Source organism: Hemitrygon akajei, unplaced genomic scaffold, assembly GCF_048418815.1.
Source record: "Hemitrygon akajei unplaced genomic scaffold, sHemAka1.3 Scf000073, whole genome shotgun sequence".
Lineage (NCBI taxonomy): Eukaryota > Metazoa > Chordata > Chondrichthyes > Myliobatiformes > Dasyatidae > Hemitrygon > Hemitrygon akajei.
Window position 1 is genome coordinate 1,928,253 of NW_027331959.1, and position 26,502 is coordinate 1,954,754.

The 26,502-nt window shown below is 44.1% G+C and overlaps 1 protein-coding gene across 1 annotated transcript in view; it reads left to right on the forward strand.

The window, feature by feature from the left end:
- Positions 1–26,502, forward strand: part of LOC140722236 (uncharacterized) — a 51,543-nt gene that overhangs the window by 21,643 nt on the left and 3,398 nt on the right. Inside the window, 2 exon segments of the mRNA XM_073037023.1 lie at positions 15,132–18,009; positions 23,416–23,503. Coding sequence (XP_072893124.1) covers positions 15,132–17,121 — 1,990 coding nt within the window. The 3' untranslated portion in view covers positions 17,122–18,009; positions 23,416–23,503.

Genomic DNA, 26,502 nt, shown 5'->3' on the forward strand with positions numbered 1-26,502 from the left:
GGGAGGGGATGAACTTCCCCGAACTGACGGCCTCGCCTCGCTTCCTTCACAGAATCTGCCGGGGTCGGTCCGGGTTGTGAGACCTTCACACCGACCCGTCTGAGATGAGCCGCCGCTCAGCGCCTGTTGCTCTGGTCCTGTTAGCAGGATGACGTTAAACGTATTTCTATCTCTTTACTGACGGAGCATTGTATAACTTATGTTCCGTGTTATCTGAATGTACTTGCCTGTGATGCTACAAGTCAGTGTTTCTCCGTACTTGTGCACTCGACATCAAATTCAGCAGGACCTGAGAAATCTCAGTGAGATTTGATCAGTAATGATCATCTTGGCAGCTCGGTAGGTCGAATGTATGAGACAGTACACTGTTAAATGCAAAACCCTGAACAGTGCTGATGATCAGAGGGATCTCAGACTCCAAGTTCATCGCTCCCTGAAAGAGACTGCACAGATTGATCGGGTGGTTAAGAAGGCAAATGGCGTGGCTGTCTTTATTAGTTGAAGCGTTGAGTTCAAAAGTCGGGAAGTTGTGTTGCAGCTTTATAAAACTAGTTAGACCACACCTGGAGTGCCCTCATTTTCGGAAGGATGTCAGGGCTTTGGAGAAGGTGCAGAAGAGGTTTACCAGGATATTCCATGGATTAGAGGGCATGAGCTATAATGAGAAGTTGGACAAAATTGTGTTGTTTTCTCCGGAGCTGTGCTGGCTGGAGTGAGACTGGATAGACGTTTATAAGATTACCAGAGGATTAGAACTAAATGCTAAATGGACATTGAACCCCTAAACACTACCTCACTTTTAAAATATATAGTTTTTCTGTTTCTTGCACGATTTTTAATCTATTCACAGAAACATACAAAACCTACAGCACAATACAGGCACTTTGGCCCACAAAGTTGTGCCGACATGTCCCGACCTTGGAAATTTCTAAAGTTACCCATAGCCCTCTAGTTTTCTAAGCTAGTTTTTCTCTTTTTTTCTCTCATGTCTCCAGGTACCTATCCAAAAGTCTCTTAAAAGACCCTATCGTATCCGCCTCCACCACTGTTGCCAGCAGCCCATTCCACACACTCACCACTCTCTGAGTAAGAGACTTGTCCCTGACATCCCTCAGTACCTACTCCCCAGCACCTTAAACCTGTGCCCTCTTGTGGCAACAATTTCAGCCCCAGGTAAAAGCCCCTGACTATCCACACGATCAGTACCACTCATTACCTTATGCACTTCTGTCAGTCACCTCTCATCCTCTGTCGCTCCAAGGAGAAAAGGTCAAGTTCACTCAACCTTTTTCCATGAGGCATGCTCCCCAATCCAGGTAACATCCTTATAAATCTCCTCTGCACCCTTTCTAAGGCTTTCACATCATTCCTGTAGTGAGGCGACCAGAACTGAGCACAGTGGGGTGTGTCAAGGGTCCTATATATCTGTGACTTTACCTCTCATCTCCTGAATTCAATCCCATGATTGATGAAGGTCGATACACTGTATACCGCCTTAACCACAGTGTCAACCTGCGTGGCAGCTTTGAGTGTCCTCTGGACTCAGTCCCCAAGATCCCTCTGATCCTCCACACTGCCAAGACTTACTGTTAATGCTATATTCTGCCATCATGTTTGACTTAACAAAATGAATCACTTTACACTTAAATGGGTTGAACTCTATTTGCCAGTTCTCAGCCCAGCTGTAACCTCTGACAGCCCTCAACACTATCCACAACACCCCCAACCTTTGTGTCGTCAGCAGATTTACTAACCATCCCTCACTTCCTCATCTAGGTCATTTATAAACATCACGATGAGCAAGTGTCCCAGATATACATATACTGCATATATGTTAAACTCAAGGCCCGCGGGCCAAATCCGGCCCGCGGTGAAATTATCTTTGGCCCGCGAGATAATATCTAATTACTATTAAAGCTGGTCCCAGTAATCGAAGCGCCTACCGCGTATGATATGGCTAATGCTGAGTTTATTCAGGTACCAGGTTATCAGGGTTTTTAGTGTTTATTCGGCAGTCTTCTTCAAAAGAAACGGAATTTGTAAAGTGAAACACTTTGTAGTTATAGCAGAGACTGAGACACATGAGCGCAGGCTGAAAAAACGGAGGCAACGAAAGCTGCGTTCGCACGCGTCCGACTGATCCGGCCCGCATGAAGCTGCATTTTGCTCAATCCGGCCCGTGACCTAAAATGAGTTTGACACCCCTGATACTGTAACTGATCTAGTTATTTATTTTTATTGTTTCATTTTGTGTTTTCTTCTCTTCTGTATTATGCATTGCATTGAACTGCTGCTGCAAATTTAACACATTTCATGACACATGCCGGTGATAATAAACCTGATTCTGATTCTGAGAGGCACATTCAGAGAGCTCAGAGGTAATCTACTGTAAACAGAGTACAATTTGTCCGTAAATGTTTGAAAATGTTTTTTTTTCTGTGCACTTCTCTCACTGAATCACCTACTGCAAGTTCTAATCTGTGATTAAGACAGTGCCAAATTGTCACATCAGGGTAATGTTCCTTGAGAATTGTAGCAACACCAGATTTGACACTATGCATTACACTCACTCTGTCACTAGCAAAAGCTACAAGGTTCTGTTTCAGGTAAGAGTCATCAAACGCATGGTTATTGAGACAGTTCAATAGATGCTTAGCAATAGTTGCAGCTTTCTGATCAGGTAGTTCGATTAGATCTAAAAACATAAAATGGGGATCACCTGCCTTATCACTTTCACAGTTCAAACCACCTGCCTTATCATTTTCACAGTTCAAATAATCTATTAGGGTGGTCTTACTGCTTGTTGATTCATCCATGAGAACAGAAAATTTGACATTTATCTGCTTGATATACTGGCAAATTTTCTTTTTCATGTTAATGGCCACAGTTAAAATGCAGAAGTTTACACACATTGTAGCCAATTACATTTAAACTCAGTTTTTCACAATTCCTGACATTTAATCCTAGAAAACATTCCCTGTATTAGGTCAGTTAGGATCACTATTTTAAGAATGTGAAATGTCATAATAATAGTAGAGGGTGTAAAAGAGGTTTACAGGATAATGTCTAGATTAGAGTACATGAGCTATAACGAGAGGTTGGACAAACTTGTGTTGTTTTCTCCAGTTACCCGGGCTCGTCAAAAATGTGTAGACTTCTCTTCATTTGCATTCAGTGATCCAAACCAGGAGTCCGGGCTGTCTATTTTTGCAGAATTGAAAAGGAAGTCCCACCAGCAGGTCACTTGAGGCTTTTTACCGCAGATCTGGCCTGCCCTCTGTTTTGTGATGCAAGATCAGGTGGTGTGTTCGCACAGTCTCCGGATGGGTGGTGATGCTTCCTCTGTGTTGTGTTGGGACATCTGATGTTGGCCACTGAGTCCCGTTAACTTCCCTCAACTGGCCTCGCTTCCTTCAGCTTTATGGCTGTTGTTTCTCCCCAATTGTGGTGGGTGAGAAAGAAGAACGTCCCAGGTTGTGGGGATCTTTGATTTCACTGCCTGCTTTACCGAGGGACTGGGAGGCCTAGGGGGGAGAATGGTTTCTGTGATGTGCTGATCTGTATCCAAAGGTCTCTGCAGTTCCTCGCAGTCACGGGCAGAGCAGTTACCATGCAAAACCTGAACTGTCCAGATGGGAAAGTTTCTATGGTGTGTTGATAAAAATGTGGTGAGGGTCAAAGTATATGTGGCAAAGTTCTTGTTGTTTGTTCTAACTTTGTCATTTTAGAATCTTTCATACGGTAGTGTATGCTGTTAATTCAGTATCTGTGTATTGATCACTGATTGTCCTTGATCCCTTCTCCCACCTGGTTCCATCTGCTCATTCTCTGCCTATCTTGTTCAAACTCTGTCCAGTCTCCTCACTCGCACTTCAGTGATATACATCAACCATCTGGGTCAACCTCGGTCCACCCTGTATCCCACCTCCGCAATGTTATATATCAGCAATCTTTCTTTTAACCTGTGTCTTCATTGTGAAGTGTTCTTTTGCACCTTTGGCCTCGCTGAGTTATTTCCAGAATCGGTTTTTGTTAGCTGGAATGATGGAGGGTCATCAGGTACCAGTTGTGTTGTGCATTGGTGTGGAGGTGCTAGTTTTTGAATAGTGACTTGGTGACACATTATAGCATTTTACTGGCAGCAAGGAGTACTGGGAGAGTTGGTGCTTGGGCTATAATCCTGCGATCAGCATTCCAGGCATATGGAACTGTTGGTGTTTTGGCTTTGACTTTGGTTAGTGCTTCTACAGATGGGGCTGGATGCTCGTCCTTCTGCAATGAAGAAGATATCTCGAGAAGCTGGACATTGGTTGTGGGGAAATCCCGGATTGCACTACCCAGTCTGAGATGTGCTGACGATATGTGAGGCTCTCAGGGTGGGTAAGTGGCAGGTTCAGCTGTGTGACTCTGTGAGGTTGGATATCACAGTTTTAGATCCAAGTAAAATGCCCTTGGGGATCAAGCTGTCAGGCAGTGGGAATCAAACAGAAACTCAAGATACTGGGCATCTGTACTAAAAACTGAAAATGTTTGAAGCCATTCTCATGAAACGTTATTAACCTGAACTGCAAGGATTGTTCCTCTCCCTACAGCTGTTCCTTACCTGCTGAGTGTTTCTGGTAATTCCAGCTTTTTATTACATTCACCCTGGAATGGTTTATATTTCCTGAAATGGATCTCTTTGAACCTGGAAACAGAAATGGCTCGTTCTGTGATGGTAGAAGAGTGAAGAAAGCACAACTTTGCCTGCAAATTACCCTGGTACCAATTTGTCTCTTATTCCTGGAAATGTGTGCAGTACAGTTGTTGCTAACAAGGTTTGCAAGAATAATATCAGCAATGATTGACTTTATGTATGAGGAGCACTTGATGGTTCTGGACTTGTGTTCAATAGAGTTCAGAGGGATGGTGGGGGTGGTGGAGGGATGTATGGTTAAGTAAACCTACCGAATGCTGAAAAGCCTGGATACAGTGGACATGGAGAGGATGTTTCCATTAGACAGAGAATCTGTGATCTGACAGCACAGTCTCGTAAAAAAGATGTTTCTCTTTAAAACTGAGATGTGAAAAAATATTTGCCCAAAGGATGTCTGATCTGTGGAATTTGTCGCCGCAGATGATGGTTGAGGCTGCCATTTGCGTATGTTTATGAGAGAGATTAATATATTGATGATTGCTGAGTCACTTTAGGGTCACAGTGGGAAGGCAGGAATATGGTGTTTGAATAAAAATCAGCCATGGTTGAGTGGTGGGGCAGACCAGATGGATTGAATCACCTAATTCTGTTCCTGTGTCTTATGTCTTACCATGACTGAATGACGGCTCCTTCTTATCCCATATCGTTTTGTGACGTGTGAGGGACAATAAAAGATTGTTCACTGAGATCATTATATCTGCCGTCAATGTTTACATTTCAGTGAGTTTTGCTCTTAGTAACATTAAGCAGAAATGTTTGGTTCTTTTTATTGTTATTGTGCTTCATTATCTTTCATGTTAAAGTTAGACCTGGGGTGAGAGATTTATTGGAAGAAAAACCCCAACTGGAAGGAAACCACGACTGAAGACGAGGGAACAGCAAGAAGTGAACCAGCCCGAGGATTGAGAGCATCAACTGGAGAGAACCCATCTGACTCGGAGATTCCAGTGATTCATTCAGGAGAAAGTTTGGTGAGTCTCATTTACTCAATCACTGGTCATTTAGACAGTACATACCTGTACAAGGGAAGGTAGGGAATAGTTGGAGTGAGACTGAATGTGCCCAGCAGAACCAGTTATGCCTCTGTCAGACACAGTTGCAATCACTCCGGGTCTGGTAATGTGCTTCCAGCAGCTCAGTCCTTTAAAGCCACTCCCATTCTGTGGAAGTCGAATCTGGAAAAAGTCACTCAGAGACCGTATAAATACAAACTCTTTACTCCAAGCACCCAGGCCTTACTCAGTTAGTCGCTCAAACAGGAACAGTCTATGACTGTTGCTGCCCAATCCACTAACTGACTAACAATACCCCTTACAGCACAGATATATCCGTCCAGGTACTCCCCACACAAGACAGGCTGGAGCCAAAGTTATTTACTACGTGACAGCCCCTGAAGACAATTTACAAAATAGTCATAATGGCTTACACACACAGACCAGACTGCAGCTGTCCTATCTGTACGCATGAGTGCACAAGGAGATAAGCATCTTGAAGCCCTATCTATCTTCCCTCAAGAAGAAATATGGCTCAGCATGGCTTAGCACATCTGTTGATCATCAGCAGTTTCTTTCAGAAAAAACAGGCTGCTCTTGTTTAACAAAGTGTTAACCCTTTTACATACATTATCATTCCCTCCTTTTGATCATTATGTACAACTATTGGGCCATAATGCAATATCATGCCCGACATATTACCTAACAGGTCTTCAACCCTTCGGTGAACCCATGTAAATCCTACCCTGCTTTCTTGATGCTGTCAGTCTCCTTGGCAGTGTGCTCGGAGAGGGATGTAATGTTAATGGACTCATCAGGGATATAAGTGCAGCATTCTATGTCACTAATATCACAGGTTCCCCCTTTCTCAGTGAAGATAAGATCTAAAGCCAAATGATTCTGTACGACTGTTTGCTGGATTGCACTCATTTCAGTGGATATTTCTGTTACTTGGGTCTGTGTTTCTGTCAGACCCTCTGCAGTATTGTGTCTGGCTACTCAAGTGCTGTAGCCAAATTGATTATCTCTGGTGAATTCCTGGCTACTCCATAGGAGAGAAAAGTGATCATCCAAAATCACTCAGTCTCAGTTGTTCCTCTCCGCTGCTGGGCACCTGCAAGTCTGGCCAGGATGCATGTTTCCCAGTATAGGAAGTTCTGTTTGGTGGAGGCCTGAGGTACCATCCCTCAGAACACTGACAGCCACAGTCATCTCTGACTGGACCACAGTTCCTCATCTCACTTCCCCGGGTGTTATTTGTGAAAGCCCAGGCTGAGAGTTCCTCCCTCTGGTGGACTGGGATTACTAACATTGGAATCATAGTTTTACCATGCTGTGGAATTTTGACACAAACCCAGCAGGTTCTACATTTTTGGCATAGGTGTGGCAGAGTGACAGAAAAATGTTAACATGGGGGCCCCCGGATGCTGGGGTGAGCCCTCTCAAAGACAAAAACACAACCACCACAATCAACCAATACATTTTCCTTTAGTTCGAGAGAGTCCTTCTACTCAGTTCCTTCAGTAACACATTTGTAGTCTGTTCGATGTATCCACTGAGATTGCTCTTCGTGGAGTGGTCAGTAACACCTGATATGGTTGTCTCCACCGAGGTCCGAGTTTCCCACAATCCCAGTTCTTGATCAGAACAATATTCCCAGATTCTGTGGTGGGATAGTCACTCCTCTGTGCGGGGTAGTTCTCTTCCTTGTAAGCCTGTTGTACTTGTGTATGTAATACTTGGATAATTTTGGTTGGTTGGCATATGTATTTCCCCATCACTTCCCCTAGGGTATGCAGATCCAATTTTGCTGGTAGACTTTCTGGGAGCAATGGTACACAAGTCCCCAGGGTGTCCTCATGGGCCGTCCATACATGATTTCAGCTGGTGACAACCCTCATTTCCCCTGTGGGGTAACCCTCATGTAGAATAGGCTAGCAATACGACCTTCAACCGAGTGAGTCCAGTCTCCGCTGTTGGTTTGGCTAATTTACTCTTCAAAGTGCCATTGACTCTTTCCACTAAGCCAGCGGCCCATGGGTGGTGTACACAGTGGAATTGTTGCTTGATAGCTAGGTTGTTACATATCTCTTCATTTATTTTCGCCACAAAGCGTGGGCCATTGTCAGAGCTCAGCATCTGTGGCAGGCCGTACCTGGGAGTTATTTCCCGTAATAATACCTTATCAACAGTCATAGCAGTATTACTGGTAGTTGGAATAGCTTCAATCCATCTACTGAACACATCTATAATAACTAAGCAGTATCTATAGCAATGTACTCTAGACAATTCAATAAAATCAACTTGTAGACATGAAAAAGGTCCACCTGTCAAGGGAGTCATACCCGGTGTGCAGGGTACAGTTTACCAACCATTCCCTCCTTTCCCAGATGCGTACAGTAATGTATATTACAAACCAGTATTGGTGAAAACTGTGTAGGAACACAAACCTGTCCTGCCGGGGTGATCCAGAAACCTCGGTCGGGGTCTTTCTGGCACCCCACCTGGAACTACAGCTTGCACTCCTCCTCAGAGACGTCCCCCTGAAAAGTACGTACCTCCCACATGTCTGGCAAACCCGTTCTGCTTGAGTCACGGAAGGTTGCTTGACTGGAATCCCTGTTTCGTCAAGGTGTAAGCGAGGAACCCTAGGCTCTTTGGCTTGAACCCAAGGCAAACCCTCACAGTGGTATGGGGAACCACCAGTCCTCTCTGTCGCCAAAGGAAATCCGGAACTTTGGCCAGAAATTCACTGCCCTCTCTTCCTTTAGCCTCTCCAATCACCGTGACTGGGAACTAATGGTCCTCGAGGGGTGCATAGTATTGGCTTAACTTAGTTGAGCACCCCATAGGGTCGTAGCACAGAGTCACATGATAGTTGGCCGCTGCCAGAAGGGGTTCAAACGCAGTGGAGTCCAGATTAAGTGCCACCATTGGGTGGTCAGAAACTGGGGAAGATGTCTGGTGGTGACTGAAATGAAACGTCACGCTGGTTCCCCCGGAATTCCATCTGCAGAACCCAGACGGACTGATTGTGGCGTCTGATGGCTGAAATACCTTTTCTACTATTATTTCCTGATTGAGAGTGTTTGTGATTGCCCCCACATCAATCAGAAACAGAATTGGAATTCCCGCAACCTGCAATATTACATTAAGCTCTTCCTGAGAGGTGGTACTCACGGTAGGAAGCATCCTTGCTCGTCAATTTCTAAACAGGTCGTTGTCCCCACCTGTCCCTTGGTAGGTTTTTGTTCCCATTTCTGATCCCCAGATATCGCCCGCTCATGTCCTTCTTCCTGCTGAACAGATTCACTTTTAGTATTAGTTCCCTTCAGGGTTGATCGGGATTCGAAAGCCCGGTCACAATAATATGTCAAAGCTCGTCACATTCGATTTCGGTCATTGTCAGGCCAATCCATTTAACTTGTTTTAATCATGTTGGCTAACCTAGTTGGTAAGCATTGGAGGAGTAAGTCATTAAACCTGGGGGACAGATTCCCATCTTTAAAGGCATGGTCTCCTGCAGAAGGGCTATAGCAGGCCTCAAATCTCTCCCAATAGTCTGGTCTCAATTCCCCAGGCTTTGGTTTGCATTCAAGTACTTTAGTGATGTTTACAGGTTGCTGGAGAGCCCTTTCCAAGGCTTGAATAATCTGGTCTGTCTTTTCATTCTCATTATGGTTTCACGCCTGTAACTCCTGACAGGTTTGGTATCTCAATTCTGCCTGCCATTTCCACCCCTCAGCAGCTGAGAGAATCGTGCAGCAGAGACCGAATAAATCTTGTGGGGTGACATTAAACATTTATATAGTACTGCGGACACACTGAGCAAACTGTGCTGGTTTTTCTTTTCTATTCGGGACCTGATTCATGATCATTATCATTTCTGGAGGCTTCCAGGGTGCATACACAGGAATCACTGAGGGCTGTCCCTCCTCCTGCTCATGGATTGGGCAGCATTCGGGTGGGCAATTGTCTTTGTGGAGCCATTAACTGGGGTTTTATTGGATTCTTCCCTCCCTGTCTCAGAATAATTCTCGGTATTCCCTTTCTGGATCTCAGGGTATAGGGACCTCCCATTCCCTGCCACCGCTGTCTTACGCGAGCCGTCTCTGTCTCTGAGGTGGGTGGGGGGGGGGGGGGAATACGGTGGGTGCCCATTCCTCATCACGGTTACTGTCCTCAAACAGGGTTGGTATGCCAGACATAGGTTTGGGATCCCCTGTTTCCCTATCAGTTCGAACTTCAGAGTGAAATTCCTGCCCTTCTCTCCTATCTAGGCCGGCCTTGGTTTGATTACATTGTTTTTCCTGCTCTCGTTTGTGGCTCCCATCCAGCCATTCACGTTCTGCTGTTAGGGTCTCCCAACCTTTGGTGTTCCTCCTGCAGTACATACCTCTATCCCTTTGTCACATGCATTATTCCACCAACTTGCTAATAATATATTCTACTTTACTTCTGCCTTTTTCTTCAAATCCCTTTTCAACAATTTCCAATTCTTTCCACATTTTTTCCATATCAAACTTACTGCTTGTTCTCTTGAGGTATATATCCCAGTTTCTGTGCCCCCCCACCCCCAAGTGACCACATTTTGTTCCCCAATTTCTCATTCAGCGCTGCACTGAACATTCAGAAATCTTTTTCCTTGTCTCACACATAGTGTTCGGCTGCTCTTGTCCCACTCGTATCACTCGACTGCAATTGACCCATGTTCTCCAAGTAATATACCCTGCTGGCACCTCCTGCCCACTTAATAAATTTACCCAGCACATCTGCCTCCTGCCCACTTAGTAAAAATTTGGCTACCTTATACAAGTCTCCCAACAGATTCTTTCCCGATCTCATCAAGGTATGCGAACAGCCTTGGGCGAGGGACCGTACCCCCAAAGGAACTAACGGAAAACGACAAAAGATAAAATATCTATTGGGCGCCCAGTCAGTCTCCGCAGTCCCCAAAGTGGTCCAGCTGCTTACTCAGCCCGTCTGCTTGGCACTCCCTATATTGGGATCCTGTTGGTGACGCTAAATGTTAAAGTTGAATCTGAATAAAACTTGGGAGACCAGCTTCTTATCATCACCGAGAGAACAGCTATCATCACCACAGTTTATTGTGCATTCTCCTGTAGGAGTTTGAGACCCAGTTGTCAAAGGGAAGGCACGTAAGCACTGCCACCTTCTGACAAGTGGACTGATTCAGTCAGGTTACAGCCATATATTTAAACATAGTAAACCCCAGACATTACTATTGCAGGATGTTATTTGAACTGGTACGCCCACTAAGTCTGTTGGTGCAAAACTTTATTACATAGATAAGAGCGTTCTCTAAATTAAGGTTTTAATTACAGATGGATGTACTGTCCAGTCATCAGTTATTCCCTTTGCAAGGCCCTGACTTAATTACAGACAGATGTTGATCCCTGTCCTTATCATCAAGCCCTCCTCCCTTTACTCAAACGAGGGTACAATGTATAATGTTATCAACTAATGAGGGTACAATGTATAATGTTATCAGCTCTCAGTGAGTCTCTCTGCAAGCTGCAGAGAACCGATAATGAGCCTGTCTTAGCTAACTGTTGAAGACAGTTCAAAAATTCCTTTTCAGTCTCAATTATTCTTATAGCCAGAGGTTACATAGGTTCAAAATGATTTTCTTTTTCTTTATATTCTCAATTCCTCATGCGGGCTCAGCAGAAACATTTATGTCCAATACAGAAACTGGTGTTACCTGCGTATATTGTGGCAAGGCAAATATTGCTGGAGAATTTACAAGTGGGAAGAAGTGGACTGATATTTGGGAATCTGACTTTTAAAGTGTAATTTAGCAAAGAAACCACAGATGGACAATGTCCAAAAGCTCTGGTGATAAAATCTTTTATTGCCCATTACAGGCCTGCTACAGAGGTTGTGTCAGAGTGCAGATGAACTGGATCGAACCAGTCGGAGATCGAAGTTCTTATCAACAGTGATTTGCTAGCTGTTAAAATGAATACCTCTCTATATAAAATTCACCGTGCACATGTTGTCACTGGGTTAAAAAAAAAAGCACTGTACAAGATTTATGTGCACACTGGTCATTACAAATTAGAGGGTACATTGGTGGGAAGGTGGGGAGACCTCCAGTGTCCCTGATGCCCTCGCCTACAAGATGTGCATCCTGCTGCAGTTTGTAAACCTGCACTTTAAGGAGTTGGAACTGGAAATGGATGAATTCCAGATCATCCAGGAGTTGGAAGTGGTGATAGATATGACATGAAGAGAGGTGAGTTACACCCAAGGTGCAGGACACAGGAAACTGGCTGAGAGTCAGTAAGGGAAATGAGGTTAAATAAACATTGCAGAGTACTCTTGTTGCTATCTCGCACAACAGCAGGTGGACCACCTTAGAAACTGTTGGTAGGATTACCTTTCAGAGGAGAGTCAAAGGGATGATCGGGGATTCATTACTTAGGGGAACAGGACAAGAGGGGATTAAATAAATGTGCATTGTGTAATTTATAGGAATTTAAAATAAATAGTTTGTACATAGGACAGTCAATATAACATAAAAATGCATTGTATCAGCATGAATTAATCAGTCTGATGGCCTGGTGGAAGATGATGTCCCAGAGTCAGCTGGTCATTTTGCTATGGTACTGTTCCCTGGATGGGAGCAGCAGGGCAGTTTGTAGTTGTGGTGAATTGGGTCCCCAATATCCTTTGGGCCCTTTTTACACACCTGTCTCTGTAAATGTCCTGAAAAGTGGGAAGTTCGCATCTACAGATGTGCTGGGGTGTCCGCACCACTCTCTGCAGGTTCCTGTGATTAAGGGAAGTACAGTTCCCATACCCGGCAGTGATGCAGCCAGTCAGGATGCTCTCAATTGTGTTTCTGTAGAAAGTTCTGAGGATTTGGGGCTCCATCCCAAACTTCTTCAACTGTCTGAGGTGAAAGAAATGCTGCTGCGCTCTTTTCACAACACATCTGCTATGTACAGACCATGTGAGATCCTTGGTGATGTTTATGCCGAGGAATTTAAAGCTGTTCACCCTCTTAACCCCAGATCCATTGATGTCAAAAGGGGTTAGCCTGTATCCATTCCTCCTGTCCTCACAATCAGTTCCCTTTTTTTTTGTGACAATGAGGGAGAGGTTGTTTTCTTGACACCAGTCAGATGTTGTTCAGACCACAGATAGAGTCAGCAATCAAATGGTTGAGCATGGTGCGATGAATGTGCTGAGCTGTGTATATCACAATGCAAGAAGCATGGTAGGAAAGCCAGATGTGCTCAGGACAGAGAATTATGATATTGAAATTATGATTATGAAATATGACCATGCCAAGAGACAAAGGTTGATCCAGTAAATTTTAACTTCCGTATATTGACTGGGACTCCCATACTGTAAAAGGACCAGATGGGATAGAGTTTGTCAAATGTGCCCTTAATCAATACATAGAATTCCCAAATTAGAAGTGTGCAACAAGCTATTAGGAAATGATCCAGGGCTGGTGACAGAAATTAGTGATCATATTGCCATGAAATTGAAAATAAAGATGGAAAAAGAGAGGTCTGGACCACGGGTTGAGATTCTAAATTGGAGAAAGGTCAATTTTGATGTTATCAGAAAGGATCTGACAAGTGTGGTTTGGGACAGGCTGTTTTCTGGCAAAGGAGTACTTGGTAAGTGGGAGGCCATCAGAAGTGAAATTTTGAGGGTGTGGAGTTTGTATGTGCCTGCCAAAATAAAAGCTGAAAGGTACCTGGTGCAGAGTATCTTGATTTTCAAGATATATTGAGGCCCCGGATATTTTGTTGCTCTAAATGCCTCAGACTGTTGGGTGCTACCAAGACTCATTAATGACTACAATATCATGATTCCATGCACTGAGCTCATCTGACTTGTTATTTAGTCATCTTCTGTTGGTTTCTAAATGCTTCTCAATAGTTTTTGCTCTTTTGTTTGCCCTCTCTTTGGCTTTTATTTATGCTTTGGCTTCTCATTTTAGCCACAATTGTGTCCTTCTGCCTTTCAAATGCTTCCACTTCTTTGGGATGTATCTATCACTCAGCTCCCGAATTGATCCCAGAAACTCCAGTCATTGCTGCTCCATTCTCACTCCTACCTTTTCCAGTCCAAACAAGTTTGTCTAGCTTCTCTGTCATAGAAACATGGAAAGTTCAGTATGGAAACAGGCTATTTGGCTATTTGCTGAAAAAACATTTAAGCTGTCTAATGCAACTGCCTGCCACTGTGACTATTGCCCTCCATACCCCTACCATCCAGGCTCCCATCCAAACTTCTTTGAAATGGTGAAACCGTGCTCATGTTCACCACTTGTGCTGGCATCTCATTCCACACACTCATGACCATTTCAGTAAAGAGCTTTTCCAAATGTTTCCATTAAATTTTCACCTTCCCTACTTACCCATGACCAACCCACATAATCTCAGTGGAAAACGCTGCTTGCCTTTACCCTATCTATACCCATATACTTCCAGCAAATCCTCAAAGCAATGTATAATTTCCTTGTTAATGTTTAGAGCATGTTTTAGAAGTATAAGATGATGAGGGGCATTAAGCGTGCGGATAGCCAGAGGTTTTTCCCAGTGTTGAAACAGCTAAAACAAGAGGGCGTAGTTTTAAGCTGCATGGAAATAGATACCAAGAGGATGTCAGGGGTTGGTTTTTCACACAGAGAGTGGTGGGTGCGTGGAATGCACTGCCAGCTATTTCTGTGAGAGTTTTTCAGTTACTGTGGGGCCAGGCACCCATGCAGCTCAGTGGGAATTGGGAATAATACCAATTTAGAGAGTCAAACTGAGCCAGGTCACAGATTGGAGATGGCAGAAAAGCCCCATTCTTATAGAGACAGGAGGAGCATCAGAGAATTTGATGGTCATTCCAGATACCAGCACTGTGCCCAGTTAGAAGATGACTTCTCCAACATGTGTTGAACATCACTGTAACAGTGTGATGCCAGATCACACCTTGGCAACTCAAGTGATCTCATCTGAAATGTTGACCTTCACCCACTGATGGATTTTGTAAATCTTTTTACAGGTTAAAAATGACAAGAAATTTGTCTGTGGGAATCTCAAACACGACACACCAGTTTTGCTGTCTCTGCCCAGATACTTAAGAAGTGGAGCAAGGGATTCACTCAGTCATCACAACTGAAGGTACATCAGAGAATTCACACTGGCGAGAGGCCATTCACCTGGTTCACTCAATCATCTGACTGACTGGAACACCCATCATTTTACAAAGGGGGAACCCCTTCATCTGCTTAGACAGTGGGACTGGATTCAGTTGGTCATTTCAACTGAAGGTACATCAGCAAGTTCACACTGAACAAGGCCATTCACCTGTTCTGTTTGTGAGAAGGGATTCAGTTGATCTTCCCACTTGTGGACACACCAGTCAATTCACACTGGGCACAGGCTGATCATCTGCTGATTTTGTGGGGGAGGATTCACCCGATCATCTGACCAAATGGCTCACCAGCGAGTTTACACCGGGGAGTGGCCGTTCACCTGCTCGGACTGTGGGAAGGGATTCACTTGTTCATCTAAACTGAAGTTACATCAGCGAGTTCACACTGGACAGAGGCCGTTTACCTGCTCAGTGTGTGGGAAGCGATTCACTCAGTCATCTCACCTACAGAGACACCAGTCAGTTCACACTGGGGAGAGGCCGTTCACCTGCTCAGACTGTGGGAAGGGATTCACTTGCTCATCTGAACTGAAGCTACATCAGAAATTTCACTCGGGGGTGAGGCCATTCACCTGCTCAGTCTGTGGGAAGGGATTCACTTTGTCATCTCAGCTACTGAGACACCAGTCAGTTCACACCAGAGAGAGGCCATTTATCTGCTCAGACTGTGGGAAGGGATTCATTGAATCATCCTCCCTCCAGAGACACCAGTCCGTTCACACTGGGAAGTGGCGGTTCAGCTGTTCAGACTGTGGGAAGGGATTCAATCGGTCATCTCACCTACAGACACACCAGTCAGCCCACACAGGGAAATGGCCGTTCACCTGCTCAGACTGTGGGAAGGGATTCAATCGGTCATCTCACCTACTGAGACACCAGTCAGCCCACACAGGGAAATGGCCGTTCACCTGCTCAGACTGTGGGAAGGGATTCATTTGGTCATCCACCTTAAAGGCACATCAGCGAGTTCACACCAGGGAGAGGACATTCACCTGCTCAGAGTGTGGGAAGGGATTCATTCGGTCATCGACCCTAAAGGTACATCAGCGAGTTCACACTGGGGAGAGGCTGTTCACCTGCTCAGACTGTGGGAAGGGATTCATTCGGTCATCCGACCTACTTGCACACCAGTCAGTTCACACTGGAGAGAGTCCGTTCACTTGCTCAGACTGTGGGAAGGGATTCACTCGCTCATCTGAACTGAAGGCACACCAGTCAGTTCACACCGGAGAGAGGCCGTTCACCTGCTCTGACTGTGGGAAGGGATTCACTCGGTCATCACAACTGAAGGTACATCAGAAAATTCACACTGACGAGAGGCCGTTCACCTGCTCAGACTGCGGGAAGGCATTCAGTCGGTCATCTGACCTAATTGCACACTAGTCAGTTCATACTGGGGAGTGGCCATTCACCTGCTCAGACTGTGGGAAAGGATTCACTCAGTCATCCACACATAAGGCACACCAGCGAGTTCACACTGGGAAGCGGCCGTTCTCCTGCTCGGACTGTGGGAAGGGATTCACTTGCTCATCCCAACTGAAGGTACATCAGCGAGTTCACACTGGGGAGAGACCATTCACCTGCTCGGACTGTGGGAAGGGATTCACTTGCACATCCCAACTGAAGGTACATCAGCGAGTTCACACTGGGGTGAGGCCATTCACCTGCTCGGACTGTGGGAAGCGATTCACTTGCTCATCCTATCTGAAGGTACATCAGAGAGTTCACACTGGGGAAAGGCCGTTCACCTGCTCACAGTGTGGCAAAGGATTCACTGGATCATCCCAACTACAGAGACACCATCAAGTTCACACTGGGGAGAAGCGGTTTACCTGCTCAGACTGTGGAAAGAGATTCAGTCAGTCATCTCACCTACAGACACACCAGTCAACTCACACAGGGAAATGGCCATTCACCTGCTCAGACTGTGGGAAGGGATTCTCTCACTCATCTCAACTGAAGGCACATCAGCCAGTTCACACTGGGGAGAGGCCATTCACCTGCTCAGACTGTGGGAAAGGATTCACTCAGTCATCCCACCTACGGAGACACCAGCGACTTCACACTGGGGAGAAGCCGTTCACCTGCTCAGAGTGTGGGAAAGGATTCACTCGGTCATCCGAACTACTTGCCCACCAGTCAGTTCATACTGGGGAGAGGCCATTCACTTGCTCAGACTGTGGGAAGGGATTCACTCGGTCATCCAATCTACTGAAACACCAGCGAGTTCACACTAGGTAGAGACCGATTTCCTGCTCAGACTTCAGGAAGAGATTCTCTCAGCCAATTCAACCAAATGTGCATCATTGAGTTCACACTGTGGAGAGGCCGTTCACCTGCTGTGAATGTGGGAAGGGATTCACTCAGTAATCTAACCTTGTGACACACTACCGGGTTCACACTGGGGAGAAAGTTTCAATAAGCTGCATGCTGGATATTTGTCCATCACCGTTGCTGAATGCAATTTCGAGAGTGACTGTCGGTGCTGAACTCTGCAATTGTTGCTGCTGCTCCTCACACCCAGTTCTGCACCCTGGTCACTGGGCATGGGAGGGGTTTCTTCTGCTGTACATTCACCTTTAATGGGACTGATGTTTAATATTCTGGATCTGAGACAAATAAATCAGTTGTATTTTAAACTCTGTCTCTGGTACTTAGTAAATTTATAACACAACTAGTGTACAGTAGACAGTCTACTCAGGCTGGCTGGATCCTGTAAGTGATTCAGTTCCTCAACAGGCCTTTTAATTCCTCCCCTGTTGTTCACTGCTTGCTCTCCCTGTGAGATGTTTTTCAAACAGTCACCATTCTGTGGGTGAAGAGGATTCCCTTGAATTTTCTGCAGACTGAAGCAGTCGAGCTGACTGCAGTTCTGTCTGAGGTGTTCTTTGGCCCTCAAATCTCTGCACTGTGGAAGAATGGCATTGGGATTTAACCTCCTTATTCACGGCTCATTTCCGCATTATGAGTCATTTTGCCTGCTTCTAAAGGGTTGCTGGAAAACACCACTGTCCTCTAAAGACTGAAAGCAGAATGGGAAACCATTAGTTGGATGTTCAACAGAACAGGGTCAGAAACCAGAGGCGGGTCTGCACAAGGCAGAGTTTGGGGCTCTGGATGCTGGTCAAGGTAAGAGTAACACAGATATACTTTCAAATCTAACTCCTGGATAAACAATCAGCAATTACATTGTCAGTCCCCTTTACATGTTGTATTTTAATATTGAATTCTTCTAACAACAGACTGCAACTTAATAACCACCTATTTTTATTCTTCATGTTAGTCAAAAATACCAATGGGTTGTGATCAGTATAAACTATCAATGGCTTCTGTGCCAGACAAATGCAAACCACAAAATGCTGTAATGCCAGAATAGCCGGGTTACCAAACCAGCAGAAATGGAACGATACGTTGGAGTCTGGTGCTACTGTAACGAAAGGTGTTTATTAGTAAACTAAGTAATACAGTATCAAGAATGCAAATATACATATAAAACAGGTTAGCAGTAATAAATACAGAAGTGTAAAAAGAAGAATCAAAACCAAGCTCTATCAAAGTCTAGGGGTAAATGAACAGTTTTAAGATAATGCAGAGTTCAGTTCAGTTCAGTTTAAGTCGAGGTAGCTGCTGTTGTGACGTGAGAGAGAGAGAGAGAGAGAGAGAGAGAGAGAGAGCGACAGCTGCAGCAGGCAAACCTTCCGTTGTCTTCTTGTTCCGTTGTACTGATGTGGTCATTCGGTTATGACCCCTCTGTTCTCGGCTAGACCATTCTTCTGTGGTGGACATCACTCTGGCATGAGTGGACACACACACAAGCCCCCACCGGTCCTGCCATCACACTGTGAGCTTTGTGACCAATCTCCTGATTCAGTCCTCCAAGCCCCCACCTTCCTGCGGGTGCACAACGCTCTTACAGTGTCTCGTGGCGTGTCTCCCGGTGTCTCAGCAGACCCGTCTTTTATCTCCCCTGACGGGGTATCAGCCATCCATCAAACTGGCCACTCCCTGCTGTCTCAGCAGCAATGTTAACGAGCAAAGAAGTGTCCTTGCAGCAAACGGTAAATAATCAGTGAAGAAACCATAATACATAAATCATGTCTCTCTCTCTCTCTCTTATCTGTAGCAGATGCCTCTCCCTCTGTTTTCTCTCTCTCTCTCTCTCTCTCTCATTACCAGCATAGTTCCCGGGGTGGGGTGGGGGGGGTGGTCTACTCTGGACCCCATATCCATCTGGTTTTCTCATCACACATAACGGTATATAGAAATGTGCCGAAAAAGAGGGGAGAGTTCTCAGGAGAGCAGCAAGAGTTTATCAACGGGTGTGAGCAAGAATTTGTTCTTCATCCAGAGGAATGATATACTTTCTATTTGTCCAAATTTCCACTACTTCCTTGGCAGCCCGTTTCACCTATATTTGGGTGAAAGAAGTGTCCCTCACATGTCACTTCCTCTCTCTTCTTAAAACCTCTGACCCCTACTCTGTGGCTAATAGAAGACCGTGGCTGTACCTACATCTCTCAGTATTTTACATTAATCTTAAATTTCATGCCTGAATGTTCAATGTTAATGGGAACGTTCTCGCCATCGATCCCTGCATCACCCTTGCGACTGTCTCCAATGTAATCATACCCATAATGAAGTGTACCATCAGAGGTGTGCCCACAATGCTAGCTAGGGTCTATCTAATGTTCCTAAAAGTTCCTCCAAGTTGGTGTTCTGTGCCACAGTTAAGAAGGGCAAATTTTGCATAGGCTTTCCTCACTGTCTATTATCGTTTCAACTTTTCATAATTCATCACCTCACACAGAATTAAATGCTACCTGGCGTTTACTTACCTAATTTACCAGGTGATCCATATCACTGTACCTTCTAATTTTGTACCTTCCAAACATTTGCAGAATATGCATTCCCCTTCGCAACTCGATTTACATCTAAACTGTTTACCTGGATGTCAATCATGCATGGAGTTCGGTAACCAGGGACACCTTCTCTTCGTGATTTTTATAAATGACCTGAATGAAGAACTGATGGGATAGCTTAGTAAATTGCTGATGAAACAATGGTTGAGAATGTTGTGGATAGTGTGGAGGGCTGTTAAAATGAATATCGATGGGATGCAAACTGGGCTGGGAAGTGGCAGACGGATTTTAACACAGATAAATGTAAGGTGGTTCAATTTCGTAGGTCTAATCTGACAGCAGAATATAGTAATGTTAAGAATCTAGACAGTGTGGAGTATCAGATGGATCTTGTGGTTCCAATCTTAGTCCATTGAAAGGTTGACTCTGTTGAAGGCATAGGGTGCATTACCATTCATCAGCCATCTGATTCAGTTCAATGGCAGAAAGGTAGTGTTACAGTTATATAGGGCACTGGTAAGACCCCACGGAGTATTATGCTCAGTTCTGGTCACCTCACTGCAGGAAGGATGTGGAAACTATTGAAAATGTGGAGAAGAAATTTACAAGGACGATGCCTGGATTGGGGAGCATGCCTTATGGGAACAGGTTGAGTGAATTCAGCCTTGAAGTGGCAGAGGATGAGAGGTGACCTGATAGAGGTGTATAAGATGATGATAGGCATTGATTGTGTAGATAGTCAGAGGCTTTTTCTCAGGGCTGAAATGGCTGGCACGAGAGGGCGCAGTTTTAAGGTGCATGGAAGTAGGTACAGAGGAGATGTAAGGGTTTTTTTTTAACGCAGAGAGTGCTGAGTGCACGGAATGGGCTGCCAGCGACAGTTGCGATAGGGTCTTTTAAGAGACTCCTGGATTGGTACCTGGAGCTTCAAAAACTAGGGGGCTATATGTAACCCCAGGTAATTTCTAAATAGGTAATGTTCGGCACAGCATTATGGTCTGAAGGGCCTGCATTGTGCTGTAGGTTTTCATTGTTTCTATGTTTCTATTGCACTCCTTATAAGCAACCCTGGTCCATAATAGCGCAATGTATAGATGCAGGACATCACACTGTAGATGTATTCCTGGCCTACTGTGCTATTTGATACATGCTAAAACTAGGAAGAATGAGAGGGTGTGTTATAGAAGCATACAAAATTGTGAAATGGGTAGATGAGATAGAAAGAGGAATGTAGTTGTACTGGTATGTAGGATTACTACTTCGGGACATAGAATCAAGATTCAGAGGAATTGATTTTGGGTGGCGAAGAGGAGGATCTACCTCTCCCAGAGAAATGTGAAGTTGTGGAATTTTCTGCTCATGGAAGTAGAGGGGCCACCTGATTATAAATTTCTTCAATGATTTTACTAGGAAGCATGATGAAGGAAAGGCAGTTGATAGTGTCTATGTGCACTTTAGTAAGTTCTTTGACAGCGTTCCGTATGGTAGGTTGATCAAAAATGTTGAATCACTTAGCATTCAGGATTAGGTAGTAAATTGGATTAGAGATTGGCTTGCTGGAGAAGCCAGACACTGGGGTAGATTTTGCCCCTCTCACTGGAGGCTTGTGGCTTTTAATGTAGTATGGTATTTGGAGCTGGGTCTGCTGTTGTTTCTGATCTGTACAAATAATCTGGATGATAATGTGTTAAGATTGTCAAAGCAAATTTGTGGATCACACCAAGATTCGGTACATAGTGGACAGCGGGAAACATTATCAAAGCTCGCAAAGGGAGTTGTCCTAGTGATAATCGTGGCAGATGGAATTTAATGCTGACGATTGTGAGCTGCTTGGGAAGAGAAACTTAGTAGCACTCATAGAGAGCGCGGTAAGGCACAAGAATTGTGGGAAAACAGACAGATCTGGGAATACAGATCCATAATACCATCAGAGATACAAAAGGATTTTAAGAGATCTTTTGACACATAAGCATTCATGAATTAAAGAAATTGTTGAGGCTTAATTTTAGGTATTGTGTTCAGTTCGCAATACCTTTCTACAGGAGAGATATCAATGAGTTTGCAAGAGTGCAGACAGAATTATAAGTAGAATGCCAGAATCTGAGGACCTGATCTATAGGGAAAATTGAATGAATTAGTACGGTATTCCCCAGAGCATAGGGGGAAAATGGCAGATTGATTGAGGTGCACAATATTGTGAAGCGCAGACTTCGAGTAAATGCAAGCAGACTTTTCTACTGAGGTTGGGTGTGATAGAACTGGAAATTAAGAGTGGAAGTTGCAATGTGTAAAGGGAGCATTGTGTAAGTTCTTCTTCAATCGGAGGGTGGTGAAATTGTGAAGAAAACTGTCAGTGGAATAGGTGAATTCAGGCATGATTTCAACATTTAAGGGCAATTTGGATACATTCATGGGTGAGAGGGTTATGGAGGGCGCTAATGCAGCATCAGTTGATAGGGCTAGGCAGAATAGGAAAGTTTAGGTGGGCTGCAATGCCTGTTTATATGTTTATATATTCTATGACTATCGCATTTCAGGTACTTTCTGATATTTCAAAGAGAAAGATATTTGTAACTAATGCAGGAAAGCAGGATCACTGTACACGGGCGTAATGCTCATAGATGTGAGGGCACGAAAGGCCTGTTTCTGTGCTGTACAACTCTTGGTCTCTTCCAATGGGCAAACTGTCAGCCCTTTCTCCTAATATCACTCACCATGGTCCACCAATTTCCTATCTAAAAGGGAGGGAGATATTTCATAATTTTACAGCTAATAGCATTGTTCAAGAGAAATCCATTCTTCTGGTTCTGATGTTTGAATTGGTTTCCAGGCACATTCAGATGTTTATGCAGCAAGGAAACCTGTAATCCTTTTAATCCTTAATCCATACTTTCTCAATAAACCTTGCATCGGGTACCTTATCAAAGGCCTTGCTGAAATCCATATACACTACATCTATGGTTCTACCTTCATTACCTTCATTAACATGCTTAGTCACAACCTCAAAATATTCAATCAGGCTCGTAAGGCAAGGCGGGTCTTTGTCAAAGCCGTACTGACTATTCCTAATCATATTATGCTTCTTCAAATGTTCATAAATCCTGCCTCTTAGGATTTTCTACATCAACTTACCAACCACTGAAGTAAGACTCACTGGCCTATAATTTCCTGAGCTATCCCTTTAATGTTTATACCCTTTAATTTTGTTTGCTTCAGATGGAGGAAATGTTCCAGCCAATGAAGTCTGTCCTTGTAGTTCAGGCCTTTCGACAACATCCTTGTGAATCTTCTTACCAGGTGGCATTAGTAATATTTTATTAAGTCCTTCAAAGAATTCTGTTCCGTGCCCGGCTAAACAAAGGCAGATATCCTATTGAGAGTCCTCATTGCATGTACCTGTTTCTGCACCTTCAGGGATATCTGTGCCCCTATATCAATGCTTGAACTTCTGGAAGCGATTCAACAGGCACAGGATGGATACATCTCAAAGTAGAAGTATTTAACAGAGGGATGAGGCAAAACATAGGAGGGGCATATAATTTTGCAAAAAATACTGGGTGGTGAGAGGATTGGGAAGCTGTTAAAAACTGACAGAATAAAACTTCAAAGGTTCAAATTACATTTATTATTAAACCATTTTTTCCTATAAATAACCTTGTGATTTGTCTCCTCACAGGCAGCAACAATGCAAAGAAACTCCATATAACCCATTAACAAAGCAAATCATCAAACGCGAAAACAAGGATATTGTGCTGACAAAGAAAGTAAGCAAATAAAATTCAGAATTGAAGTTCCCGAAAGCGAGTCGACAGCCACTAAGTCCCTTATCACTGCAGCAGATTCACCAGTCCACTAGCTTCAGACCAGCGCAAAGACGGTCAACCTCAAGGAGCCCTGTGCAGAAACAGTCAGTCCCTCGCCTTCAGCTCCGATGACATGAACATTTAACCCTGGCACGGCACATAAATTGTCCAACTCCCCGGTCATTTCTCACCTTCGGTCCTGGACCCTGCCGCTTTGATCTCAGCCATCTGACTCCGCAATGTAACAAAGGAAAACTCAGTAAGGATAGAAAATAGGAAATATCAGGGTAAGCTAGCCAGAAACATAAAACACGAAACTAAACTTATAAAATATCCAGTATAGGAGAGGCAAGAACGGATAGCAGACTGCCTTACAATGGTGCTTCTGGAGGAATAATGCCGATCAAAGAAATGGCAGACCAACTCAGTGACTATTTGCGTCTATGTTCCCTTTGAAAGACAGCAGCAGTATGTTTAAGAGTTGAGAGTCAAGAGGTATAATTGTGTGTAATTGCGATTACTAATGAGAAGGTGCTTGGGATACGGAATGTTTTCAGGGTAGATAAGTCAGCCGCTCAAGATGGATTACTCACCAGAACTCTGAAGGAGGTAGCTGAGGCGATTCTGGAGGCATTAGTAATGATTGCTCAACAATCATAAAATTAAATTCCATAGTATGGAAATTTCATAGAAAACATACAGCACAATATAGGCCTTTCAGCCACAAAGCTGTGCGAAACATGTCCCTACCTTACAACTATCTGGAATTTACTCATAACCCTCTATTTTTCCAAGCTCCATGCAGCCATCCAGTCTCTTTAAAGATCCAATCGTGGCTGCCTCCATCGCCGCCGCCGGCAGCCGCTTCCACTCCACTCACCACTCTCTGCGTTTATATATAAAAAAATACTTACCCCTGAAATTTCCTCTGTACCTACTTCCAAACACCTTAAAACTACGCCCTCTCATGCTAGCCATTTCAGCCCTGGAGAAAAGTCTCTGACTATCCTCTCACTATCTTATACACCTCTATCAAGTCTCCTCTCATCCTCCGTTGTTCCAAGAAGAAAAGCCGAATTCACTCAACCTATTCTCATAGAGGGTGCTCCCCAATTCAGACAACATTCTTGTAAATCTCCTCTGCACTCGGTCTATGACGGGGTGTCAGAGGATTGATGAACTGTTTATGTTCCTCCATTGTTTAAAAAGGGTTCGAAGAGTAAACCTTGCAATTATCGTCAGTGGTGGGTAAATTAATGGAAAGTATTTTTTAGAGATGGTATATATAATTATCTGGATAGACAGGGTCTGATTAGTAACAGCCAACATGGATTTGTGCATGGAAGTTCATGTTTTACAAATCTTATTGAATTTTTTGAAGAGGTTACTAGGAAAGTTGACGAGGGTAAAACAGTGGATGTGTCTATATGTACTTCAGTAAGGCTTTTGACAAGGTTCCACACAGAAGCATAGTTAGTAATGTTTAATCGTAATGTATTAATATTGAAGTAATAAAATGCATTGAACAGAGGCTGGATGGGAGATGCCAGAGAGTAGTGGTGGATAACTGTTTGTCAGGTTGGAGGCCGGTGACTAGTGTTGTGCCTCAGGGATTTGTACAGGGTCCAATGTTGTTTGTCATATACATTAATAATCTGGATGATGGGGTGGTAAATTGGATTAGTAAGTATGCAGATGATACCAAGATAGGTGGCGATGTGGATAATGAAGTAGGTTTTCAAAGCTTGCAGAGAGATTTAGGCCAGTTAGAAGAGTGGGCTGAAAGATGGCAGATGGAGTTTAATGCTGATAAGTGTGAGGTGCTACATTTTGGTAGGAATAATCAAAATAGGACATACATGGTAAATGGTACGGCATTGAAGAATGCAGTAGAACAGAGTGATCAAGGAATAATGGTGCATAGTTCTCTGAAGGTGGAATCTCATGTGGATAGGGTGGTGAAGAAAGCTTTTGGTATGCTGGCCTTTATAAATCAGAACATTGAGTATAGGAGTTGGGATGTAATGTTAAAACTGTACAAGGCATCGGTGAGGCCAAATTTGCAGTATTGTGTACAGTTCTGGTCACGGAATTAAAGGAACGATGTCAACAAATCAAAGATTTACTAGAATGTTACCTGTGTTTCAGCACCTAAGTTACAGAGAAATGTTGAACAAGTTAGGTCGTTATTCTTTGGAGAGTAGAAGGTTGACAGGGGACTTGATAGAGATATTTAAAATTTTAAAGGGGATAGATAGGGTTGACGTAGATAGGCTTTTTTCCATTGAGAGTAAGGGAAATTTAAACAAGAGGAGATGAGTTGAGAGTTAAGGAGCAGAAGTTTAGGGGTAACACGAGGGGGAACTTCTTTACTCAGAGAGTGGTAGCTGTGTGGAACGAGCTTCCAGTAGAAGTGGTATAGGCAGGTTCAATTTTGTCATTTAAAGCAAATTTGGTGAGGTATATGGACAGGAAAGGTTATGAGGGTTATGGGCTGAGTGCAGGTCGGTGGGAAAAGGTGAGCGTAAGCGTTCTGCACGGACTAGAAGGGCCGAGATGGCCTGTTTCCGTGCTTTCATTGCTATATAGTTGTAACATATGCCTCACTTCTTCCGTACTTTTCCCTGAGAAAATCTATTTCCAATTTATGGTTCCAAGTTGCTGCCTGATGTCCTCATAGTTCTCCTCGCTCCAACGAAACGTTTTCCAAACTTGTCTGTTCTTATCCCTTACCAATGCCATGGTAAAGGAGATAGAATTGTGATCACTATTTCCAAAATGCTCTCCCACTCAAAGACCTGACACTTGACCAGGTTCATTTCCCAATACCAGATCAAGTACAGTCTCTCATCTTGTAGACCTGTCTACATACTGTGTCAAGAAATCTTCCTGAACACCTAACGAACTCCACCCCATCTGAACCCCTCACTCCAGGGAGATGCTAATCAATATTTGGGAAA